Source organism: Astatotilapia calliptera, chromosome 11, assembly GCF_900246225.1.
Source record: "Astatotilapia calliptera chromosome 11, fAstCal1.2, whole genome shotgun sequence".
NCBI lineage: Eukaryota > Metazoa > Chordata > Actinopteri > Cichliformes > Cichlidae > Astatotilapia > Astatotilapia calliptera.
The window spans coordinates 5,849,057-5,874,194 of NC_039312.1; the positions used below are offsets into that span (position 1 = coordinate 5,849,057).

The window sequence follows — 25,138 nt, forward strand, 5'->3', positions numbered from 1 at the left end:
ATCAGGAAGGACGTACAGTTCATTTTTGCCTGCCTGTCATTTCCAGCAGCTGCTAAATAATCAACATCCTCTTCCTTGGAGTAGAGAAAGTGTAGCATTGTCACACAGATCCTCTCACACTGAGGCTTCTGTAGGCATTATCAGAACTGCAGAAGACACCACCCCCTCTATGGTCATATATATATATATTTCTTTAACCCCCTTTCACTCAATATTATTTCCTATTCCTCCACCCACAATAACCCCTCCCCCCAATCCCAACTCTATCATCACATCTTCCTCCAACTCTCTCTCCTCTACACACATCAGCTCCCTCTAATTCTCTACTGTAACTCAATATGTGGCCAATCAGCTCGAGGGTTTGCTCAGGAGTTTTGCTCATTACAGACTTTACAGCTGTGGGGCCTCGCTGAAAGTCTGACATCTGCAGCACCTTCCAAAATCTTTCCTCTCCTGGGCCAGCACACATAAACAGACAGAATCGGTACTGTAGGTGAAATGGCTATGGGAGTTCAGGAAAGAATGTGAAAGATAAAGAGAGGAGATGGGGAGATGAGAAACCTATGCTGCAGCCGGAGAAAAATAGGAGAAGGAAAAGACGAGGGCATCCAAGCCCAAAGCTTCAAACTGAATAAAAAAGCTAAAAGCCAGTTGGGAATTATTTTGTCATAGTAAAACTTTGTACACTTACAATGTTATAGCCATCAAGAACTAATGCTAAACTGTTGTTACAATAATGTAATCTTTGATCGGCTGTCTGTATTTATGTACTTGACCCATCCTTGCATCATATTTTGAGAATCTAGTGGTAGATCATTTATCAGTCGCTATACAGCTGCTTCTCAGTCACACAATTGAATTTAAAACCACAATAACAAGGCCATTCAAATAAAATCAGACCAAACACAGATGGCTTTGACTGGGCTAAGAAGAGAGGGTGACAAAACATGTTTTGCATGTTCTGTTCCCACAAATTCTATTCCTAAAGGAATGGTCAAAAATATAAATCCAACCGACTGTTGCAATGACACTATCAGGCACTAACAAATGTCATATTTCTGTTTCAAGAAAAAAAAAGAGAATATGGAGGAGGATGCAAAAGACCACAATTTGGGATGACTCTTTTCTTTAAGAATGAAAAGTTGGAAAAAGAGGATGGGGAAAGAGAGGATGGGGAAATGAGTGATAGGAGGAAAAGTGGGATGTCCTGTCCCCCACTGAGGCCCCGAAGGCTCGGTAGCTACTGCACCCTGCCAAAATATAACCTCATCTGTGCTTTGAGACACCTGGCTATTCACACCAGAGCATGCACGATGACTTCCACAGCTGTCTGACCATGTATTACATGTTTGGAAAGACAGCAGGGGTCTCTGTCATTCAATAACATGCAGTGTATAGGAGTTCTCATGACTCATGTCAAGGGAATTACAACGCCCCCCCCCCCCCGGTCCAGCTCTACGACGCTTTATTTCCCTTTTAGTGCAGGTGATGTTAAGCAAAGACTACTGGCAGAGGTGTGTGGATTCTCTCCTAATCTTGCATCTTTGTATGTGACTATAGCATCTGCACAATGAGCTGGACCATGGATTGGTTAATGCATTACTGTTCTTTGCTTTTTTGGAGTTTTGGAGTAAAGGCAGACATATAAGACATATACTCTCTATATACTATGGAAGGGACATAATATAACATAACATAAGATGAACGGCTATGAAAAGAGAATGCAAATACTAAGTGCCTTATACCCGCATTCTCTCTAATGGCCACCAGGGGGTAAAGCCTGTAGTTGAAAAAATATTTCTGGTCCTGTAGAAGTCTCTAGGAAAATGTCACTTGCACCGACCTCTGTGAAAAACCTTTCCTGGTGGGTTTGTGGGCTCATTGGATGCCTATTTTGAAAACTTTGGTTATTCTAAGTATTACGCAAAAGGCTATCTTTTTGTTTGAGAACGTTACTCGTCAGATCTGTTTTCAGACCCCGGACGTCATTTTCTACCTGCAAGACATCTCCCAGGTCTGCAGTGCTGATCTCAGGGTCTTCTGTGGTGTTGAAGGGAACAGGTGTTATCCTGACAAAGGTAAGGACACGAGGTTCTGGGTATCTCCACAACATCACCCCTGGGGTATCGTCTGTCTCGCTGTAAAACACCACCTCATGTGGACCTGGCAGTCTCTGTGAAGCTGCGAGGAAAGAAAACAAAAGAAAACAAAACAAAACAGGATTTTATTTAATTTGTCAGTGATTTTCTGTTGTGGTTATACTTCAGAGCAAGACTTACAGACTAAAAAGAGAAAACACATGACGAGTAACAGAAAAAAAGTGGCAGAACTAAAACAGCAAAAAGTAAACAAAGGGCAGAAATTGATTCTGGGGCAAAAACCCGCTGATACACTGAACTGAACAGAAATCCGGTTTAATTATAAGAGTGGCCTCTTTCCCCCCTGAGATATAGGTTAAAAAAAGCATTCTTTGCACTTTTTCTCCTTTTGGTTCAAAGGGACTATATTTAACTTGCATCCATGTTTTGTGTAGCAATGTTTGCATGGTTATTTGTACTATGGTATCTGAAACTACCAAAACAATTTTGCCTCAGAAATTGCTGTGGATGTTTCCATGCTTTCTGAGTGTTTATATGCATAAGGAGCCCTTCATAAACATAGTGGCTAAGTAAACATTTTTGCTATTGAGTAAACGGCCATTGATTGAACCACGCCAAGCACCTGCAAAAGCTGGAGAACGCTGGATCTAAACCTCTGAGTGGTGTTTTGACTCACTTTGTGGCTGCTGCTTGGGATTCAAGTCCTTTGGAAAAATGTTTATTTAAAAAAAAACAGTCAAGCAGAGAATTTCTGCTTTGTTTGGTTCCAGGGCTTCACAAGTTGAAACTTTTGGTTTTGTATAAAACCATTTCTTGTCTGTGCTCTCTTAGAGGTGGACAGCATATTGTTCTCCAACAAAAAGGGCAGATGAAAGAACAGGCAGATACATTCATGAGGTTTTGCTTTCAACTGAGAGAAAGTGGGTTAGAGACTCATTCTGCCCTCGTTTCCACCAAGCTTTCATTTACTCTTCCTGTCCATCTACCCCATCTATCCCTGTCAGACCTGGGGAGCGGCACTTCCTGGTCTCTTTGCTCTGGGGCCCAGTTGGACAACATGTTGCAGACAGATTGTCCTCTTGGTTCTAGTTCACTACTGTACTTTTTTTTTCTGCTTCAGCCAGAATATTAAATGCATCAAAGACCAGTTGAACAGTGCAACAAACAAAGACTCAACCACAGCTGACAGAGTGGACGGTTGGTCTACAGCCAGAGAGAAGTTTGATCCTCTGTGTATAATGTTGCTGTGTGTGTCTAAAGGACAGCGCACACAAAGCACAAAGAGAGGGAATAAACACCATGTTACTCAGAGTGGAAACAGGCAGACATGTCTGATGAAACTTCTTTTCACACAGGGCTTTGATCTGACTTTGATTTAAGTCGATGTGTATCTTAAGTGACATCTCACTTTGTCACAAAAGCTCTTTTTTTTAGTTTGTCCAACTCACTTACACGAATATATGAATAAACAGCCATTGTTACTGTTTATCCTATGGACCGAAAGTTATCAAGAAACAATTACTACTATTATTATTACATTTCAATCTCTGTTCTATGAGCCGCACATCATCTCTACATCAGATCAACATACAGCACATTGACATTCACCTGAGTCCTGGATATACTGGAAACGTCCTGTGCGTAAGTCATCTGAGCTGTGCTCTGTCCGAGGAGAGGGAGAGCCTGGAGACGGAGGTGGCTGGGTGTGGCAGGCCTTGCCTTTAGCACAGCTTTCAGCTGAATCCCCTTTCTGCAGGTGGAAGTAGGCACGGAGGTGCTCCTCTATCAGCTTCAGGCAGTTCAGGTGTTCCTGGCCCCAAAAGACCTGTTGTTGGGACAGAACAAAAAAGGTGAGATGACTGGGAGAAAGGATTAAAAGAGTAAAAGGGGAGTATAAGGAGCTCCAAATAGGGAAAAGTCGAAAGAAGTTAAATAACAGATGGGCATGAGGATAAGGCTACATGTTACAGACTTCTGGCTCTTCCTTGAAAAGCTGCATCAACACTTTCTTTTCCAAAACAGGAAGAGAAGGAGTCAGGATTACCCTCATCATAACCCATTCACAACCTTACCAACATTACCCAACACAACCTTACGTCTTCCCCACTTATCCACGGCATTCCCCTTCCCCTGTTCCATCAAAGCAAGTCTGCCTGGGGTTTGGACCAAGGACCAGGAATCTCTGAGTCAAAAACTCTGCACACATGGAGCTGCCCGACTGCTCGGCCGCCGCTCACTAGCTTTGCAAGGGTGGGTTATGACTAAACTCTTAAAAACAGGAAAATTTGGGGATTTTTTTTCCCCCAAAAGTTTTCGGAAAGAGAGCACGAAAAGAAGGAATCTGAGGGAATTCCGGTGGTTTTCGTACAGCACTTGATTAAAACACCACAAATGCCAATATTTGCAGAGGGAAATGTATGATTACGTATTAAGTGTTGAGTTGCGAGTGATGTTTCTGTTTGTGGGCACGCAATAAGAGCATTAGAGAATCATTGAATAAAAGGGGTCAGGGGGTTCCCCCTGAGCGAGTAATGTGGAATAATACACTTGTAATAATGTGCTCAGTCAGTCACATTGAAGAGGGACTTTTCAGTGTGGGCATTATGTAACTTGTGACAGGAAAAAAGCCACACATATTCTCCCCCACTTCCCAGCCTCTATTAATAGCTTTTTAATATTCCACCACTTAACCAGTAGATATGACTCAAATGTACAGTGAAATTACAGCATGTAATTTCTACTGTCATCGCTTCACTCCAAAGAGGACAGAAGCCATGGTGAATTAAAAAGGAATATCAGATTCAAGAGGAGTGTTCAGATTGTGAGAAGCTATGATGTGAGTGGGTGTCAGCATATAAATGCTGTATGGTTTAATTTGGAAACCAATGACAGTTAAGCGGATGTTTTAGTGGGTGGTAGGTCTACCTTGAGATTAAGACTGGTGTTGAGCAGGAAGAAGCTCATTAAAACATTTACAAAGCATTCTTCAGAGAGACTCATTTCCATCAACTATCGCTGTGCCTGATAATTAAACCTATACAAACCTGCAGGAGGCCTCCCTTCAGGTCTAGTAGCAGTTTGGGGGGGCCGGGCTCGGGTCCAGGGCTGCCACTGTGGCGACACCAACGAGCCTCTAAGGAACTGCTGCAGGAAAATGGTCCCAACAGTACACGGCTCCGATCCTTTAGTCCAGTTCTCACCAACACATCTTTTACCTCGAGCAGCACAGAGGCGGCCTGAATGGCATCTTGGAACACAAAAGAAGTAGCAATAAATGTCATGCACAGCACAGGGCAGAACTAAAGAGAGAAAACAGAAGGTAAAGGATAAATGGTTTGTGGGTAAAGTAGAAGCAGGCGCTCAGTAATTCTACAATGGAAAAAAGGACAAAGGTTCAGACAAATGGGGAAAAGTCGAAAATCAATCCTGGTTTCAAAGTGAAATATCGATACCTCTAACGATGTATAAAAACTAACACTGTTCATTTGCAACTGGGCCAGACGAAATTAAAAGACACAAACAACCGAACCTCAAATATCAGCTGCACAAATGCTTGCCTCTATGTTTTTGCACTGGTCAATTACAACAGTCTGGCACTGTGATAACAGAGCAGCAAAACATACAGTGCAGTTACACCAACCACATCCTCCTGGATATTGTGCTCGCCTGATGTTAATGGCATAAATACTTGGCTCTCTGGGGACGGAAACAACATTACTCTTCGCTCGGAACAGGCATATGTAAATGCCTTGGACCTCGTGTTCTGTGTGCAGATAACTAGCTAAACTATATTCAGTGTTAAGCCACCAGAAACACTGGGATTAGACAACATCTGGGTGTAAAATTTATAACACAGAAACATTAGTTAATATAATGGGGCTCCATGAGTTCATTTCATGGACAGAGGCACACTGGGGTATTTGAAACAGTCAAACTAATCTGAAACTGCATATCTTTGTCGTTATATTGTAAATTGCTAAAGTAAAAGGTTTAGCAGGCACGTTACGATGAGAGAAAAGCCAAACACCCACTCACCCTGTAAGCCCCAAAGGTAGCAAAAGCCCCAGCTTAATAAGGAAAGCTTGAAACATCATCTGTCCTTTCCATTAAAACTGAGACGCATCATTGTGGTCACAAGCTCTCCTGAACTTGTAGTTTTGCTGCCATAACTCACTATACATGACAACAAGCTGTTGATGTGGGAGGGCTGATCAGGTCAGTTATAGCTACAGCGGTGGCAGCCCATTTGGAAACCTCAACACTGGATGACTAATAATGCCCTGAGAAGTGGTTCTTCAAACATGTCTTTTAACTCGAGACATTCTCACTCCAGCTGACTTGGCTGTTAGTCTGGGAAAGTCAAAGAAAGCAACACCTGTTTCTGCGTCTAGCAGGCAAAACAGTTTTTGAACTTTGTCAGACCGTTTTATATTTCTTCATAAATGTGACCGAAAACATCATCGTTTTTTCACACAACACCTAAAAGCCAAAGAAAGAAGGAATACAATTAATGAAATGACATAAAAATATTACTCAGTCATTTATCTGTTAAGGAAAATGACCCAGTATTACACATCTCTGTGGAAAAGTATAAGAAACTCTAGTATTAGCATTCAATTTTACGGTAGATGGGAATTTTTAATTGGTGGGAGAACAGTCAGGTGGGAGTGGGCGCTATGGTGAATGAACTGGGCTTTGAGGAAGTTGAATCATAGCACAAACACAGGAGATCGCTAAGGACTTCAGGAAAAAAAAAATTGTCAATGGTTCGCCAGGATGGAAAAGGTTACACAACGTTCTCTGAAGAGTGTGGAATCCACTGATCGGCAGTCAGACAACATGTGTACAAATGAAGGGAATTCCAGGGCATCGTTACCCTTCACAGGCATGATCAACCATGCCAAGAGTGATGTGGGAGATCATACAGAAATCCCTGGTGGCTTCTAAGTTGCTAAAAGTCTCTCTTGCAAGAGGTCATCAATGCAGCATCAATGAGGAAGACAAACCAATGAGGAAACCAAAGCTCTCCAAACACAACACTGCTCCCTACTTGCAATTCACTAATGATAATTAAGACACCCCAGAAGGCTGTCCTGTATAAAAGATAGCATTTTTGGTTTAAATGAGAAGCCTCAGGTTTGGTAAAAAGGAAACACCGCACTGCAGCACAACAACCTTATTCTATCTGTGAAACAAAGAGGGATGGGGTTTGATTTGGGCCTGTTTACTGGATCTGGGCCAGGATGGCTCACCATCATTGATGGAGCAATTATTTCTCAGAAGAAAGTGGGTCATGCAGCGATGTGATGCTTAGCAACAAAATAGTTAAAAAAGATGAAAATGATGCCTTGGAAAAGCAAAGTCAAAGTCCTGACCTTAATCCAACAGTTCATGGGAGAAAAAAAACAATGATGTTTTGCACATTAGATGTGGCTAATGTTGCTCAAAGCGGTGTTCAGGACTGATCGGGAGAAAGGTTTAGCTGCAGTTATGAAAGAAATTGAAAGCAAGTCTTCATGCTTCAAGATATTTTACATTTCAGCAATAAGGAATTCAACCCAGAACTCAGTGGTTCAAAACTGGCCATAGGTGCCAATGTAGGATAAGATCTGGGAACAGCGAAAGAAATATGATTCATATAATTTTCACACTCAAACAGTTCAGTGAGCCCTGAGGTCCCGTGAACAGGGACACCGTTATCATGGAAGACAGCAATCCCATTAAGTCTCAACATAACATAAAGGCAGTCAGAACAACTGTGCATTGAACTGCAGTGATACCTCTTTTTAAGGAAACAAGTAGACATGCAGCAAAAAGCTGCCAACAGCATAACAGAGGCAATGTATGGTCAAACATTCAGGATTTACCTCTTTGATAATACAAGCTGTTTAAAACATGGTAAACCCTTTGTTAACTCAGAATTAGCACCCAGAAATAACATCAGCATAAGTATGTAGAAAAAAAACGCACTGTGCATGACATGATGTGTATGGAGCAGATGGCAAATTACACAGTGTTTGGATTGGCAGGCTACACTATCGATACTTTTCCATAAAAACCACACCAAAAATAAAACTTTTTATTCCTTATATTTGAAAGCTTTAGGTAAAGACAGCCTACTTGGAGCTTGCGGTTCACTTGGGGTAAAGCAAAAAATAAATGGGGGTTGAAGGAGAGATGGAAAGGCATATGAATTGGGGGACTGGGGAAGGAGGTGACAAATGAGGAGATGAATAGATATAGACACGGATGGTGGGAAAGAGTGTGGAGACGAGAACAGAGGATATGAGAGAGAAAGTGAGCTATGATGTGATGAAGATATGACACACAAGGATACTCAAATCTTTCCAGGCTTGGTCAACTGACTAAGGAACATCTTATTCAACATTAAAGTGCAATAACACAACATGGGGTTCCAAAGAAAGACAACTTCTATTGCATAAGACAATCTGGGGTAAAAGTTAAACTGGGATGACTCATTTCTTTCAGGAAAGACATTGTTGATACAAGTTGGCAGCTTACCTGGTAATATCTCCTGGTGCCGTAGCACAGACAGAGCTTGGCTATTACTTACTCAACTGTGGACAATGGGTTTATTTTCATGGCTACGATTTATTACACAGTTCAAGGGAACTCCCAAACTGGGTTGTTAAGATGAAAATCTTTCATGAACACTTATGTATAAAAGCACATTTAGGTTAAGTGCAGTCACACATAGGCACATTTAGCAAAGTAGAGCCGAATGCCTACATCCATACAGATGTAAATCCAGACGTTTACCATGCACAGCCAGGTGAACAAGTGGAAATAAATACACACACATGCACATAGTCGCACGCACAGAGTGTGTAGCAAAGCATTTCCTCCCGTCTCACCATGCGTCATTTACAGCCCGGTTGACCGCAGCATCCTGATGTTAAAGCCAGCAGCAGCAGCAGCCAACACTTTCAATAATCAGCCTAATTGGGAGTGGTTTTAATGAGGGGGAATCCCTTTCTTTCTCCATCGCTAACTCTGTTCTTGCTTTCATGCTGAATAATAGTCAGAAGCACATTTCTTCAGCCTGTTCCCATCCTTGCCTTTGCTCTTTATGACCATATTACCACTATGTAGGTTTGTCTCCAGAGACAGCAGACAGCCCAAAGACATTACGCAGCCGGACTGTGAAATTCTGCCATAAGACGGAGGTAACATCTTTCAATACTGGTGAGATGATTTGAAATATGGGCTTTGTATAGCATATATGCAATATATTTATAAATGATGAGTATCAAACACAGACAAAACCAAACAGTGACACATTGGGCAAAGAAAAAGACCAAGAGGAGAAGAGAGAAGTAAGAACTTGATTAATAAGGAAGTAAATATAGGTGCACAGGCAGCTGTTTGGACTGTCTTGATCTAAGACAGGGCTGGTAAGAGAGGTGATCAATAAGGCCAGTGGACAGATGTCAGTGAATCACCTCTGCCCGATGTACACATACAGTACATCGTGGTTACAAATAGGGGAAAACAAATTAAGAAGTTGAGTAATACTTTTTTCCTTCACATCTAAAATAATATGCCATCTGGTTATTTATTAATTTTGAATAAATAAACCATTGAGCCCTAATTAACTATACACATAGCACTGGTTTTTATATATCCCCTTAGGTGACTGCTAGAAACACCAGAGCTGTAAAACAGCTGTAACAAGTGAGGAACAAATACACAGCTATAGTCCATGGATGCATGTGCATGAATAACTGTGTAATTGTGTTAAATTATTAGAATGGAGTCAAGATAATAAACAAAGCCCATTGAGAATTAATTTGGATTTCTGTACCTTACACACACACACACACACACACACACACACACACACACATATCTACTGCAGGCAAATGCACAACCTCTGACACTTGAGGAACCAAGTGGGTGGTGGGGAAAAGGTTGGGTAGAAATCTTCCTGAAGTGAAATACATCTCTGGCAAACATTAGATAGATTAGATAGGATCGGAGACTGATTTACCATGTTGGTTTCTCCCTGGCAGCCGTTATCTGACCACTGCCTGGCTGATTTATACTCAGCGACGTGCTGGTATCAATTAGAAGAAACCTAAAGGAGTCATTACATAACCAGGAGAGGCCCCTGAAGACCTTCTGGGATGGTAAGAGTAATAGGAGTAATATACTGTCACTCACCACAGAAATACACTACTCACTCACCACAAGACCACTATAGGACACTAGAGGAAACTGGTTTTGTAGCAGGGGACGCTATCGGCCAAAATAGCTCAGTGCAAAAAGCTGCACGTCAGCCAAGCCATTACAAATAGAGTAAATATGGGTTCAATGAGAGCTGCAAGGCGTAAGCAGATCGTGTATGCAAGATATGCATTTATTCCAACACTAAATGTAATTTCTCATATGAACGCTACATATGAAGCTAAGTCTATGTGCTACACAGAATGTTTTTTTCCCCTAAAAGTGGAATTTTTATTACATGATATTCTTTTAGCCAGCCTAAGGCTGGGTTCTGACAAATTATCAGGTTTTAAGCTGACTTTGAGAAATCTTTTTCAAACAGCTTCGGGCTCCGTATGGATGCTTTCAAATGTAACTCAATAAGAAATGCCTCTTTTTCTTTGGCTACTCCAATGGTATGTATCCATGTGTGTGTGTGTGTGTGTGTGTGTGTGTGTGTGTGTGTGTGTGTGTGTGTGTTGGTTGGATATGAACAAAAGTAGAACAATTAAAAAAAAAAAAGAGTTGTGTGGCAAACTAATAGCGAGTAATAAAAGATATAAAGCAACAACTGTATGAATAGTAATTTACCTTATTCATGAAGATGTGCACTTGGTTTCTCTTACAGTCACTTAGTCTATCTTTCTCTATAATCGAAAAATGTAAAATGTACTAACAGCTGGGCACTGTTTTGACAGAGTATACATAAAAAAAAACCACTCCTAGAAAGTACTACAAAAGAGCTTTTTAAGAGAGTAACGGTACTTTCTTACTAGGATTTATTAGGAAAGTACTTTTTCTCTCTAGAAAGCTAGAGGAGCTTGTTTTGAACCAAACATTTTGTACAGTCCCTGTTGGAAGATTTCAAAGTTTTGATGGTTGTAAAATACTTTTACCTGTAGAAAAGTGCAAGTATCAACAAGTGTGTACAAAAGCAGGCACATTAGATGATAAGCCGGTGGACTCAGAAATCATGGTTTTAATGATGACTGAGTCTTATTAAACTCATATCACCTAAATATCGACCTTTTACATTTAATGTCAATAACAATGTAAGATCAGCATCAGGCAGAAATGTGAGGTAAATACCTGAACAGACCGGACCCCTCTTCCTCACGTCTTCTCTGTGACATAGTATTTCTGTTATTAATGTGCTGAAAATAATTTATTAGTATAGCGAGCGTGCCAAATCACAGCAGATAAATATAAATCTTTTCTTGGCTTGGCTTAACTCAGCTGCTCTTTCCTGACCACTGAAGCAGAAATAATGTGATAGATGGAAGAGAGTGGCTTTCTTTCAGCAGAGTAAACAAACTGACATGATCATAATTCAAAGATTGGCCAAAGAAACAAAATAAAACTTGAACTGAAAGATAAAGACAGGACATAAAAAAACAAAGGGTAGCTTTCGCTTTGTTTCACAATAAGAATTTTTCATTTGCAAGTGCGCTGGAGTAAAACACAGGGAAGAAGAAGCTGGAGGTCCACACAAGAAAGGGATTGAGAGCAAAACTTAGCCTGTATGCGCAAAAATAAAGCACGCTATAGGAACAGGGTCTATGGACGTGTGGGTGTGTGCATTCTTAGGAAATCAGGGGCACTCTATGAGCAGTCAGAGAGCTGAGAGATTAGGGAGGGTCTTGTTTCATGGACCCCAAGACATCTGTTCTCTCTCTTTTGCACACCTCCTTTCTTTCTTTCATTGAACTACAAATGCCCCCCTACCTTGGGGAGTGGTGATTCGTGGATGGAGGGAGGAATGCGGGGCTTCCACTTGCTTTTCATTAACACAGGATCTGGTAACACACCTCACTGTCAACCTAATCCCCTCTCTCTCCATCTTGTCCCCTGGCAGAGAGGGGGTTGCCAAGACCAGGTACAGAGCCCCAGATGTTGCATGGATGATGAAGACAGGGTAGGATAAGGTGAGCGCAATGACAAATATTGGGGAGATCTTGCACTGGACACAGTGTGGCCTCCCTGTCCTCTCTTATATATGTCTACATGTGCCTTATGCCTCTCTCTTATGGCCTTATGTGCCACCTATCTTCTCAGCGAGTATTTCTCCTTTTCCCAGTCACAATCCATTTCCAACAAGCTCTTTTCTCAACTCCCTTGTTCCTGATTTAATTAATCTGCTTTAACTTTATTCTCCCTCTATTACTTTATCTTCCACACCCCTTGCTTCTCTTCTTTCACAACTTCTCCCTCCCACTTCCTCCCTCTCCCGTTTCTCCTTACACACACAGGCCTCAACGTGAGGTCTGCTCAGGATTTGCTCCATCAGTCTTAGCCTGCCACTGAGGACCAGCACAGCAACAACAGCAGCAACAGTAGTAATACATACTGTAGAAGCAGTCGCACTACATTCTCCTGTCTTACATCTCTCATGTTCAGCTACTCCCAGGGGGGTCATTCCTGCTGACTTATTGTGGCAGCTCAAAGGCTCAACCTTACAGAATGGGAATCCCAACCTTTATCTTTGGAAAATTCCAAGGTATTCGCTTTCCAAGGCACAGAGTAGGCCAGAGTGGTGAGTGATGGAGGCAGTGCAGCTAAGGCTAAAAGTCAGCAGATACATCTAATGTCACTAGTGATCAGTCTGTGTAATTGGAGACAGTTTGTCTCCTTTCAGTGGCAACAAATCTGGAAACGCTATGTGAAGAAACCCATGGGGAAAAAAGCCGTGTGTGTTGTGATCTATAAGTGTGCTTAAGTTGTCAAGTAAACAAAAAGAAAAATCCGCATGCAACGGGGTGAGATAAACATGTTATTCAGTTTGCTTTAATGTCTTACCCCATATAAACAAGAGGCTCTTTACAAGCATTTAGTGCCACGTAAACTTCCCAAGTCTTACTCAAATCATGGCTCAGCATGTGCTCTGAGAAAAGGCGCTGAAATGAAATATCAGTCTTTAATGAGATCTGTACAGAGGATCTAAGATGTCTCAGGTATTTCACAAAGCACTCAGATATGATGTAAGAGGAGTTGAGTAAAACGTCTGCCATACATGATGACAGCATTAGTTTTATGGCAGTTGTTATAATGTCTTGTTCGGAACAGACGCGCATGAGGTTATGTTTTTCGAGGCGTAACAACAACCAGTATTTCAAGACCTTTAGAGCCAAACTGAGGATGAATAACCCAGTGGATGTCAATAAACACCAGTGGTCCTGATCCCCATATTTTTTATTTGCATCAAGTCAGGCTCTAATGGCTTGCTTTCAGTGTGCTGGTAATTGTGGAGAAAACAATACCCATGAAAAGTCAGTTCACGGCAAATCAATCTGTACTTCCTGTGTTTACAGTAAACAAATCAAAGAACTATTATGAACGGATCTCTTGAAACGTATTACTGAGTGCAAAAGAAAGAGTAATAACTATAAATAGTAGAGTCATTCAAAAGCACAGTGAGTGGGACGGGATTAGCTTTCATACTAGCGCTATTGTCTCTAAACTGCTTTTTTTCCCACTGCCTTGCACACACAGTTTCAACTGTGTTTATCAAAGTCAACACATCAAAGATGGATGAAAGCTGAAAGCTGGTGAAAATCAGTTCAGGGCAGCACTGCTGAGTATTGTGTCACCGTGCAGTTATGCAGATTCGAGTAAACAAAGTGCAAATTGTTTGAGGTTTTAATTAACATTTTTGACAATCATTTTATCTGAAGTAACCCTATATAACAACATCTGTAAAACAGATGCAGGCACTTAGGGAGCCTTGTTTCAGCTTGTCCTCGTTCTTCTGCAGCCCCAGTAAACAGAGGACGTGCCGCTCAGGGCACAGAGGTAAAAAAACATCTACCTGAATGATAATGAGAAAGTCTTCCTCCTCATCTCCAGCACGTCGCATGCCATCTCCTCCCCCCTAATCCCTCCCCACCACCACCTATTTTATCCTTCTGTTTCCATCTACTGTCCAATTTAGAAGACGTGCCAAGAAACAGCAAAAGTGAAAAACAAACTAAAAATCCCTCATCATCTGTTATAGTGCGCCGGCTCACACCCAGCTGCACAAAGAAATTGGAAGCTCTTTAATTTACATTAGCATTAGCGGTTCTGATTGTCATAATGGAAACACTGTGAAGCCTCCTGGATAATAGTCAGTGTTGATGAAGGCAGGGTTTGGTTCTAGCACAAAAACAAACATCTTGCCCTCAAACACATTCATACATAACTGCGTGAAAAAAACTGTCTCTCTCATGTCCAAATGCACACATACCCACGTAATCAAATACACCCAGTCCTACAACTTTAGACCCAAGACTAACACAAACATCTCACTTCACAGTTTACTGTCAAACCCTGTTGTTGGCAGATGAGGACTTTGCTAGCACATGTAAAAAACAACAATATTCCAAATAATAATAGAAGCAACAGTGCGATCTGATTCCCAGTGTTCATCACTGGGAGTAAATGACTGAATGTAAAACCTTCCAAACAGGCAAAGACATCATACAACAAGCATGGAAAGAAAATACTTTCACTATTGGTATGCAGTGACATAGTGATCAATAGATATACAGAAGCTACAACTCATAAAGAGGCACACACTCACCAAAACAATGGTTTAGGCTTTTGCTGTTGAATTAAACATATTGCAGAGTAAACATATTGCATTTCAGGCATATTTTTTAATTTGAAGGAATAAAAAAATGTAATCGAGGTGAGCACATGAATGAACAATCTGTTCTATACTACATTTTGTATAGGATATCTGGAGCACTTTGCAACAGTACTGTATTTTCAAGGTGCCTGGATTCATTGCTCTCTTGGCCCAAATGCTGAGTTCGGGTACTAGACAAATGACACGCCACAGAAAAGCATGTACATTTAGTACAGAGTATTACAGAGTCTTAAATTTTGGTTACTTCTGCCAAACAGGGTGAAGTCATGACAGATGTTTCCAACATAGCTCCACCTGTTTCAAGAATTTCCTTGAAGCAAGTAGCCATATCTTGAAATATAGCAGAATGAAATGGATCACATCACGAGTTTGATGTTTTTCAGTTTTCACAAAAAGAACATGTAACAATGAGTCATTTAAGGTCCAAGCCCATTTTTAGCAATCTGCAAAATAATGACTCACGGTTCTGTTTTCCTACTTAACTTCCATGTTCACAATGTAAACTGTTCTTAGGCAATACCATTAAACTGTTATCCATTAGCTTTCCTTCAAACATCAATCGCTATCCCACTAAGAGAAGCACCTTATAGTGTCATCAATCACAGAAGCTCCATTACCATCAAGTCTGTCTGAAACAGACCAATCACTTCAAGGACACAGGATTCGCCAACTCCCTTTCTAATAGCCTCTGGCCCCAAACCAGACATTCTTGTTTTCTTCCTGTAAGATCACTAGAGCTCCTCAGCAGTCTTGGACAAGGATTATTAATTTAACTGTTCACAGGCGCTACTGTCAATCTAGTCCCTAATTGTGGGTTTTTTGGCTTCAGGATTTGTTTTTTTTATGCTGTAATTATATTTTCCTTACAAAAATAAATTTGCTTCTTGAATTGTTGCAGGTAGTACATCCGGTGAGCTTATGTTTGTGTAGCTGTTTCGCTAGCTGTCAAAGTTGAGCAGTAGTGCTTCTGACTACTGGTAGATCCTCTCAGGGAAAAGCCACTCTCACTAAGGTTAGGGACTTCACGCGGGTTGACCATCTTAGGGAAAAGTTCCCGTCACCTCTACATCGCCTGTATGGGTGTCAAATATGCACCATCGCTAACAGATTCCATCTCTTGTGAGCATTACCATGTAATGATAGGAAGAACCCTGTAGCGCTGTTTGCAAGTGTCGGTAGCCTCAAAAGCAAATTGCTGCTTTTCCAGTACTGTGGCAAAGCCCAGTGACAAACCAAACTCAGCTGACACTAGCTGGGTGGACATGTTCGAAGACGCAGAGGCCAAATTTCTTTGTCTTTCCAAACAGCTCCTCGACTCCAGAGAGGAACGCAGAGAAGAAGTTGAGCTTGTTGATTGATCCCCTCAGAGACAATAGCGACGAGGATGAGGAGGATTCTATTCTCCCTCTGCCCAGTGATCTATCACCTTAACATCATCACCACTTAAACCATCAATTCACATTCACATCAAGGAGCCATCCTTCCCAAGTAAAATGGCATGTTTGAAAGCCTCCATGTACTAATATGGTCACCCTGATCCCAGCTTATTAGGTTGAATTGTTTCAGGACATAAGCCTCCCACTGGATGACTACAACTTGGGAGAAGATATGTGTTGTTATTGAGCTTATTCTCTAGGTTTCTGGGTTTCAATGTAGGACTATGGCTGTATCATAGGCCTGGCCATAGTAGGAGAGAAATCACTGTAGTTCAATCTCTCCAGCCTGCTTGACAAGCAAGTCAATATGGATTCCCCATATGAGCTTTCACGTGCTAAGGAGTAGTTTAGGAGAGGCAGTAACCACTGTGCAGGGTAGTGACTTGAGGAAGAAGCACGGTGATGCTTTTGACCTTTGCCTTCCCCACAAAGTCCCACTGTAAGAACCACTGCCGGCCTTCCCGGTCTTCACAACGACAGAGTGCAATGTAGATTTCAACAATGTAGGCTTCAGGGGGCTGGAAAGTAGTGTCCAGTCCCCTGAGGAGCAAGTGTCCTACTGGCCACAGACACAAGAGTATTACAGTTAAACATCTTTCACTGGCATTGTCACCACCCCTGCTGCTGCATCAAGCCATCATCCCTTCCTCTGGAGGGAAACAAATGACACACAATATATGAACTGTGGTTGCTGCCAGAAGCACAGCAGGCAGCACTCATGGAGATCCGTGCCCTGAGCACTCGATGGATTGTTTATTGTTCCTTCCTCCCCCAAAGAAGCAGCGTGAGGAAGATGCTTCGTTCTAGTCTGAGCTGTGTAACAGCTAACAATGTATTCCCCATTCATATTCAAGGAACAGCACAAGTTCCCTCATTGTTTCCTGTTTATTCACCTCCCTTCAACAGTTTGTGGGATCAGTTCAGAGAGAGAGGTGTGTGGTTCAAAACAAAAAATCACTTTGAAAGATTTTTCAAAATCCTAGAAGTCATTAGTCCGCCTTAGACAACTTAGTGAAGCTTTCATGGTCATGTTGAAATGCGCTTCCCATCATAAGATACCTTGCTTGGATATTAGAGAAAACATTACATGTACATTCACTGCTGGTCCCTGTTAAGTTGACCTGTAATAATCCCCCCCCAATAAAACAGGTTTACTCACCTTCTATCCTAGACCCTGGCTTCATGTTCAGACTTCCTGCCATGGCAGACACTGATACTGTCATGCTGGGCCTCATTGGATGAGTGTCAGTCTCCATAACCACTAAAATCTGGGCAGTCCGAAGAGAAACCTTGTGAAAGGTGAGTGCCAGCGCCCCAACACTGCTGGCTTTACCCAGGGCTGAGGCCTGATGCTGTTTGTCTGCACGAGGAGGAAAGGCCCTGTGAAGTGTCTTTGCAGGGGAAGAATGAGGGGTGGAGGAAGCAGACGGTGGTTTACTTGAGCTGTCCCATGTATAGTTTGGTAGGATTTTATTCTGGTAAGCTTTGGCCTGCTCCAGCTTTGCCAAAGTGGGACTGATTTTCAAGGGACGTGATAGCTCCATGTTCAGTTCAGCTGTGGAGAGAAAAAAAAAAGCAGATGACAGAAAACAAAGCAAAAAAAACAAAACAAAATTAAAGAGTGTTAGTCAATCTGTGCTGTTAGCAAACTTTACAAACAACAATGCCCTCTGTGGACATGTGCTTGTGCACATCCTGACTTATATTTATGAAGTGCTGAGTGATACAGAAAACTGGGCTGGAAGCAGAGAGAGCAAAGTGTTTGAGCAGGTAATAAAAACACAACTTATTAGTCAGAAAAAACAAAAATACATCCTGATGGAAACAGACTAACTAGATCTCTATGGGAATCTGTTTTGTTTGCATATAGACACACACACACACACACACACACACACACACACACACACACACACACACACACACACACACACACACACACACACACACACACATATGTATATGTGTTTATATATATATATATATATATATATATATATATATATATAATATAGTAACAATTTAGAATTATCCAATTGTAGAGCAGGGCCTCTTAAACTATGTCAAAATGGGAACTAAAATTGAATAAATTCACTGTTGGCTGTGGTCTTTGGTCTTTAAAACCTGCTGTTGAAATTTGGAAAAACATAAATGGGATAAAATCCATTTGGGGGCTTTAAGACAAGGCAGGCTTCATCAATGTCCCACTGAGCAGATTTTCAGCTATCTGACCGACCCATGGGATACTAAATGGTGCTGTGTCTCATAAATCAAACTTCTCTCTTCTTCTAATCACTCAACTTTGCATGCAAACTGTTAAAAGGACAGCTGGGTCCAGTCTCAATCTCTTTCTTCTCCTCGTCTTAGATGGACACATATGCACGCACAAATTCCTGATTGTCTCGTTGTAACATCCTAATGTGACACTGCGGAATAGCAGAAGAGAATGTTTTCTCCGTGCCAGCCGCGTAAATCTGAGACCACTCTCTCCTGTTCAATCTCTCTCTCACTCTCTGGTGCTCTGCAGCCTTCAAACACTTGACTGGAATATACAGAGACACATGAATTAACTCAATGCCGTTTTACACCACTTCCATTATCCCATTTTTCCACTTGCTCATGATGATGGGAGAGGGAAGCAACCCCCCCCCACAAAAAAAAAACCCCAAACCAAAACTAGTGCAGCTGTTTTTCATGGTCTCATCAAGAGCCCAGTGTTTACAGCCTCTTAAGGGTTTTAGGCCCCCTGTCTACCTCCTCTCCAGGTAAGAGCACTAAATGACATGAGCGGGAACACTGCCAAGAGTGAAAGGCCAAAACACACACACACAGACTGAATCTGCCTTCGGGATACTTTCTCTTTTAATTCAGCGGAAGTAAAGCACATGGTCAAATGGAAGGATAACTGCAGAGACGAGCTGGAGGAAGGATAGGTGGAATTTGCTGTGCAATGTAGCTTATCATTTCCACTTGACTTATCACCAGGAAACTTTACAGTGGTGAAATAAATAGCTGTATGCAGCTGTTCATCCAGGTTTCTCTGTTCCCCTTCCCATGTTACTTCACCAATCCATTTTCTCCCCGTCTGTTTCATGTAAGCCATCTTTCTGCTTCTTCTCTCTTGCTCAGTCATTTCTATCTTTTACTCTTCCTCCACCCACAACCTAATCAACCCATCCCTGTAATCAAGTAAAGATGTCCCTGATCAACCAGCCAGAGCTAGTGCCATGGCCTGGCTCCCGGCACATGGAGACCTGGTACTCATTATCATTGTACTCACTCCAAAGTTCCTTTCTACACCCTACCGGTCCTATCCCCCCACCAACGGCAGATCTGAAGTGATGGCAAGGTATTTCTATTTTTTTCACTAATCTGAAACTCACCAAATCAAACTGAGTAGTGCAAGTCGATACGGCTAACTATAACCCAGACTTTTTAGACTGGAACTCATGGTTATAGTTATCCTCTTGCATGTAAGGCCCATGTCTGAAATAAGGTACTAACCTTTTAAATAACGATGATCAATAAAATATTCCACTAAACTGTGCATTAACTGTATATACTTTTAAAGAAAAGTTAGATTTTAAAGAAGAGTGAATAAATTCCCTCCTGCTCGTAACCAGGATGTCATAATGTATGAATATTTATTGTTAAATATTAAATGTCCATTTCTATATTTAAGTATTCCTTAAGGAATAGTGGGAAAAAGAGTAAGTTTCCTCCTTTTTATAGTGTGAAATGATTACAGGCCACTGCTATCTATCAGGGTTTAGTACTGTGAAGAGTCAGCCACAGCATCTGTACAGCCTCCAGTGTTTTTTTGCAGAAGTTTATCAAATTTCCACATATCGAACAAAACGTGTTTTTTTTTCTTTTCTAGAGCTGATCATCTGTGAGAAACAGAGACAGATGTAGGAACATGTGATTTCACTAGGCAAAGATGACATAAAAAGAGGAAACTTTAACCTCAAGAGGGAAAGAAAGGCTTTTAGGTTTTACAGACTGAAGTGTAAATTCTGTATTTATGGATTAAGATGTGACATCCGATAAAGCCTTCCCTCAACCATATATACTGTAAAGTGAAGGAAAAACATAAATGTCACTCTTATTTTAAACTGCCAGCAGCGTGCCAGCAGGGGCCATGGGTGACTGGGATTTTTTTTTTAAGGCAAGAAATATAAATATTGAAAGAAATGTGGTGAAAAAAAGTACATTAACAGCAATGAGATTCACATATACGAATGATTTAGCTGAAAACACTGATGTTTGCCCTGAATGTAACAAATATTTTAAACTGGCGACTGTCAGTAGAAGGCTTGTGCAAAGAGCAAACGTCCAGCCTGAAGGCTGAAAGGTGGTGCTCGCATACTTTTAAATAACAGGCCTTAATGTGAACAGGCTGCAGGGACTCACAGACTGGCCCTTCTCAGGTGTCAGCCTCTATTAGCACTGGAGAAAGTGGAAGATCAAGGTCTAACAGAGGTATACACACAGGCACAAACACACACACCCCTCTGCAAAGTAGTGTGGGAGATCAAATACGTTTTACTACCCAGGTTACTGTGGCTTTTTGGCGAGGTCACGTGTGATGCTGTCCCCACTTTGAACCTGGCGTTGGTATATGTGATTATGCGTAACTACCAGAAACATTGTTTTCATTCCCACCCCCTCCCCTCTGAATTCTCTAGCTGACTTTCATGCTTGACACTTGACAGTGGAAAGCCTGTGTCCGACACAGGTGGCAATGTGTCAAATTACGCGGGACCTGTATGTGAAGGGCATGTGTTTCTTTCTGTGTTCGAAAGTGCAAACAATATTTTGGGGGGTACCTGTTGCTTCCCAACATTACAAAAAAGTCACTCAGATGACTTGAATCAGAGAGGGTCTGGATGGTTCGGAGGGGCACACCCTTGTATACAGTAAATGACAACATTTCTACGAACTCTGGTTTGACAGAAACCAGGGACAGAGAGCAGTGTTTCCAATTTGTTCAAGCTAATCTATCACCTGCTCCTTCTTTACAGAGGAAAGGCGGATCTCGACTTCGAGTGGTAGCAGTTACGATTCTGGACATGACTAACAAAAAATGAGCAGGGAGGGAAAGTATGCGTATTTGTGTGCTCACTGGTTGCTGCTCGTGTTGAAAAAAAAACCCCGATCCACTCAGGACTTTATCGTCTATGTCTCCGCTGGTCAAGCCTTGAACTCAAGTAGTTCTGAAAAGGCTGACGTTCTGTAAGCATCGGCATTAGTTATGTTTATGTGAGCGCGCGCATGTATTTGATGAGCAGCTGCTGAGTGGGGGTCAATGCTGAAACACCATCCAGTTTACAGTACACATGTTACAAGTGTTTCCCACTCAGCATCCTTGGGAGGGCCGCTTTGATTGGTCTTGCTGAATAAATGCTGCTGAAATTGCGAGCATATTGCTGTAAACACACAGCAAGATGTGGCCTCACGGCTGTCTTCTCTCCGTCTGTGCTGGGCTGAGATAAATTAAATGTGAAGAACTGTCAAATTAAAGTAGGGGCCGCCAAACATGATACACATAGCAGCACCCACATAGTTACAGAGACTTACACACAAATAAATCACGTGTAAAAACAACAGAAGGACAAATGAATAAAATGCTAAATGCGTTTGTTCTTCATAATCCAGTTTTCAGCTAGTCAATCCAAGTCAAGGCATTTCTTGAACTACTTAGTGATTCATTTATGAATTAGAAAAGAATTTGTCAGCGTCCAGTCCAAATATTTTGTGAATAAGGGTCTTCTAGAAAAACAACCTCCGGTATTGGGATTCTTCTGCTCTGTGTAACTTCTTCCTTTTCTCTCCCGACCTTGAAGACGATAATTATCTTCCCCAGAGAGTTATCCAACTAAACAACACAAAGCTGAAAGTGTGTGTATGGATGCATGTGTCGGAGTGTGTGACTATGTGGTTGAAGGGGTGAGGAAGAACCAGTAGCATGTGTGGTCAATTCTCGAAATTTCCAGCAGAGCCTGACCCGGAGCAACCTCACACTGAGCCTGGATCCTGTCTGAGTCATGTGGTATGGTTTTGTGTGTGTGTGTGTGTGTGTGTAAAGAGAATGAATGTGAGTGATTGTGATGCAGCTAATCCTACTGAGAGAGAGAGATAGCTCATCTCTTTATTAGTTCAAGGGAAACACCTGACTGTAATTTCACATTATTGGCATCTCCACTTCAGCTGCACTCAGGCATCAGATATAACTACAGTATAATTATCATTAGAGATATAACTCTGTTCAGTGAAAAGGACAGGGCTTCTATAAATAAATCAACACTGAGCCATATACACTTTTTAATAACCAAATAAACTGAATCTATTTAATCCACCATGCACCTGAGCGATAACTGCTCCTCTTCCTTACCCTTTTCCACAGGCAGATTAAAGCATACCAATGTTGCAGGACACTCTCTTTCCACTCCTTAATGTACATACTGTGAAGTATCATTTATTACCATATACCTTAAGAGCTGTTAAAACAGTTATGCAATCTGGACTCGTGCAAAGGTCTCACTCATTGGTTAGTGGCGTCACTGATGGATCTGGTTGTGTTTGCTTGTACTGTGTGATTGTTGGGGTGTACATAGAGCTGCATTGTATTGTGTTGTGGGCCTCCAGGTGGACAGAGCAGCTAAGGGCTTTCAGCTGACAGCAGGAAGTAAAGTGTGTGGGAGCAAGGGAGTGATATGCTTTGCTAAACTATTATCAATAACACCTCCAGTCCATCCTGTGCTCCCTGTATACACACACAGTATATGTTCATGATTGTATGCATGTGGAAGAAAGACGGGCTATATGTCAAAGTATGTCTGTAGTTAGGTGTCAGTGAGTATGCATCTGCAACATCTGGCCTGGGTTCAGGGAACTGAACTCTGGATGATGTTCTGCGCCTACACACGCTCACAGGGATAAAAAGGTTGTGCACACTGAGACTCAAAGGCCCACTCACACTTTTATTTATTGCTCTTGTATTTGTGTAGAATGTCAACCACACCCTTAGGTCAAAAACCTTAGCTTAAAGCTACTCATATGGATATCATATCAACCTAAAAATAGAGAACCAAACACAGTGACAGGCAAATTCAAAGAAGCATGAGACTACACGCTTAAACCCACAGGGGATTGTATTGTACTGTTCAAAGAAACGGACACCTGCGATATCAGTGGCTTTCTGAAGCAAACATCCATAAGGTTACTTATAATTTTCTCATCATGTGCTCACATGTGTGTTTACTCGTGTGCAGTATATAGAAAACTGGCTGTGAAATTGCTGTTTGAACTGCTGTTATAAGACTAAACACAGAAAGAAAAACAAGAACTTATGGATAAAGGTAAAGTGACTAAAATGAACCCAGAGCTGAAACTGGATTTTTGGATGGTATTGTACACCAGAGGATGTTGTGCAAGTCAGTGCTAAAAATGAAGCATGTTGTTGTTTTAACTAAAATACAGCGCTGTGACAAAGTATTTAGCCCCTGATTTTTGTATATTTGTCCCACTTAAATGTTTGGGATCATCAAACAAACTTAAATCCAAGTAAATACAGAATGATGATTGCATATATTGAGGGAAAGAAGCCATCCAAACCTACCGGGACCAGTGTAAAAAAACCCCCCAAAAACTGCCCCCTTTTGTTAAATCCCACCCGCCTTTTTTGTATGAGTATACAAAAGTGTGTGCGTGTGTGCACGATTCCCACCTGGTCCATTTAAGAAATCTTTAATCTGGAGGCAGAGCAGAGGGGGAGGAATCCCCGTTTTACTGTCCACCTCTCCTGCTACTGTCTGCAGCCAAAACACATTGTAGTCCAGAGTTTCTGGTAGAGTCTTTCCCGGGTCTGAACAAAACGAGGCACATAAAAACTTGAATAGAAAAATAAAAGGTCATACATGTCAACATCAGGAAGTTTCACATTTATTAGTTTGAGTGAATATGACTCATGGGAGGAGATGGAAGTCAATTTGTCCAGGATCTACAGTTTAATAACAAAATTCAAATCCATTTACCCTTTAAAAGTATCCCCAGCCATCCCCAGGAACATATTTATCTCTCTCACCTAGACACTTGTAGTCAGCAGCTACTCCTCTTAAGGACACATCAAACACAGACAGCTCCATCCTCTGTTTGCGGTGGTGACAGCTGAGAAGGGCAGAAGGTTGCATCACCTGTAGGTACAAGAGGGGTTCCAACACCTGGTCACCAGCCCCTCTTCTCCCAGGCTGCCTAACTATGGTTACACCAAGTGCTTGACGGGCTGAGGAGCGTGTCGGAGTAGGCAGGCCATCCAGGGAGAGCAGGCTGCCTCTCAGCAGTGGAGAGGCCGGCTGGGAGGTGTTGCTGTTGAGGATGTCCTCAGCAGTCAAGCCAGCAAGTGAACTCTGGGTAGCTGGAGGCAGATCTGGAGTTGGGGATGCCGAGGCTGAATGTGACTCAGACTGGAGGCTGGTCTCAGGCTGGTTGAGGGCACTCTTTCCAACCTGAATCAGATAAAAAGGAATCTATCTATCTCTATGAAATCACTGGAATTTGAGGATCTTACTTTGGGTCTGTTGACCTTATACATATCAAATTGGGCTGTTTGGTGCTGCTTATAAAAACTTGAACCAAAAAACATAATGTGCACTTTGTGTAGATGTGAGCAAGTTTAATTTATCAGCTCCAAATGCACAACACGGTTATTTGTTTGCTTTTCTATCTCGAGTGGGCTTATGTTGAACTGG

The 25,138-nt window shown here is 41.8% G+C and overlaps 1 protein-coding gene across 3 annotated transcripts in view; it reads right to left on the reverse strand.

Annotated features, from left to right (window-relative positions):
* Nucleotides 1-25,138, reverse strand: part of vps13b (vacuolar protein sorting 13 homolog B) — a 314,335-nt gene that overhangs the window by 59,844 nt on the left and 229,353 nt on the right. For all 3 annotated transcript variants that reach the window (XM_026183458.1, XM_026183460.1, XM_026183459.1), the window contains exons 36-41: nucleotides 24,475-24,895; nucleotides 24,118-24,255; nucleotides 17,548-17,943; nucleotides 5,144-5,346; nucleotides 3,708-3,924; nucleotides 1,997-2,181 (exon numbers count right to left, since the gene is read on the reverse strand). In XM_026183458.1, coding sequence (XP_026039243.1) covers nucleotides 1,997-2,181; nucleotides 3,708-3,924; nucleotides 5,144-5,346; nucleotides 17,548-17,943; nucleotides 24,118-24,255; nucleotides 24,475-24,895 — 1,560 coding nt within the window. The remainder of the gene's footprint in view (nucleotides 1-1,996; nucleotides 2,182-3,707; nucleotides 3,925-5,143; nucleotides 5,347-17,547; nucleotides 17,944-24,117; nucleotides 24,256-24,474; nucleotides 24,896-25,138) is intronic.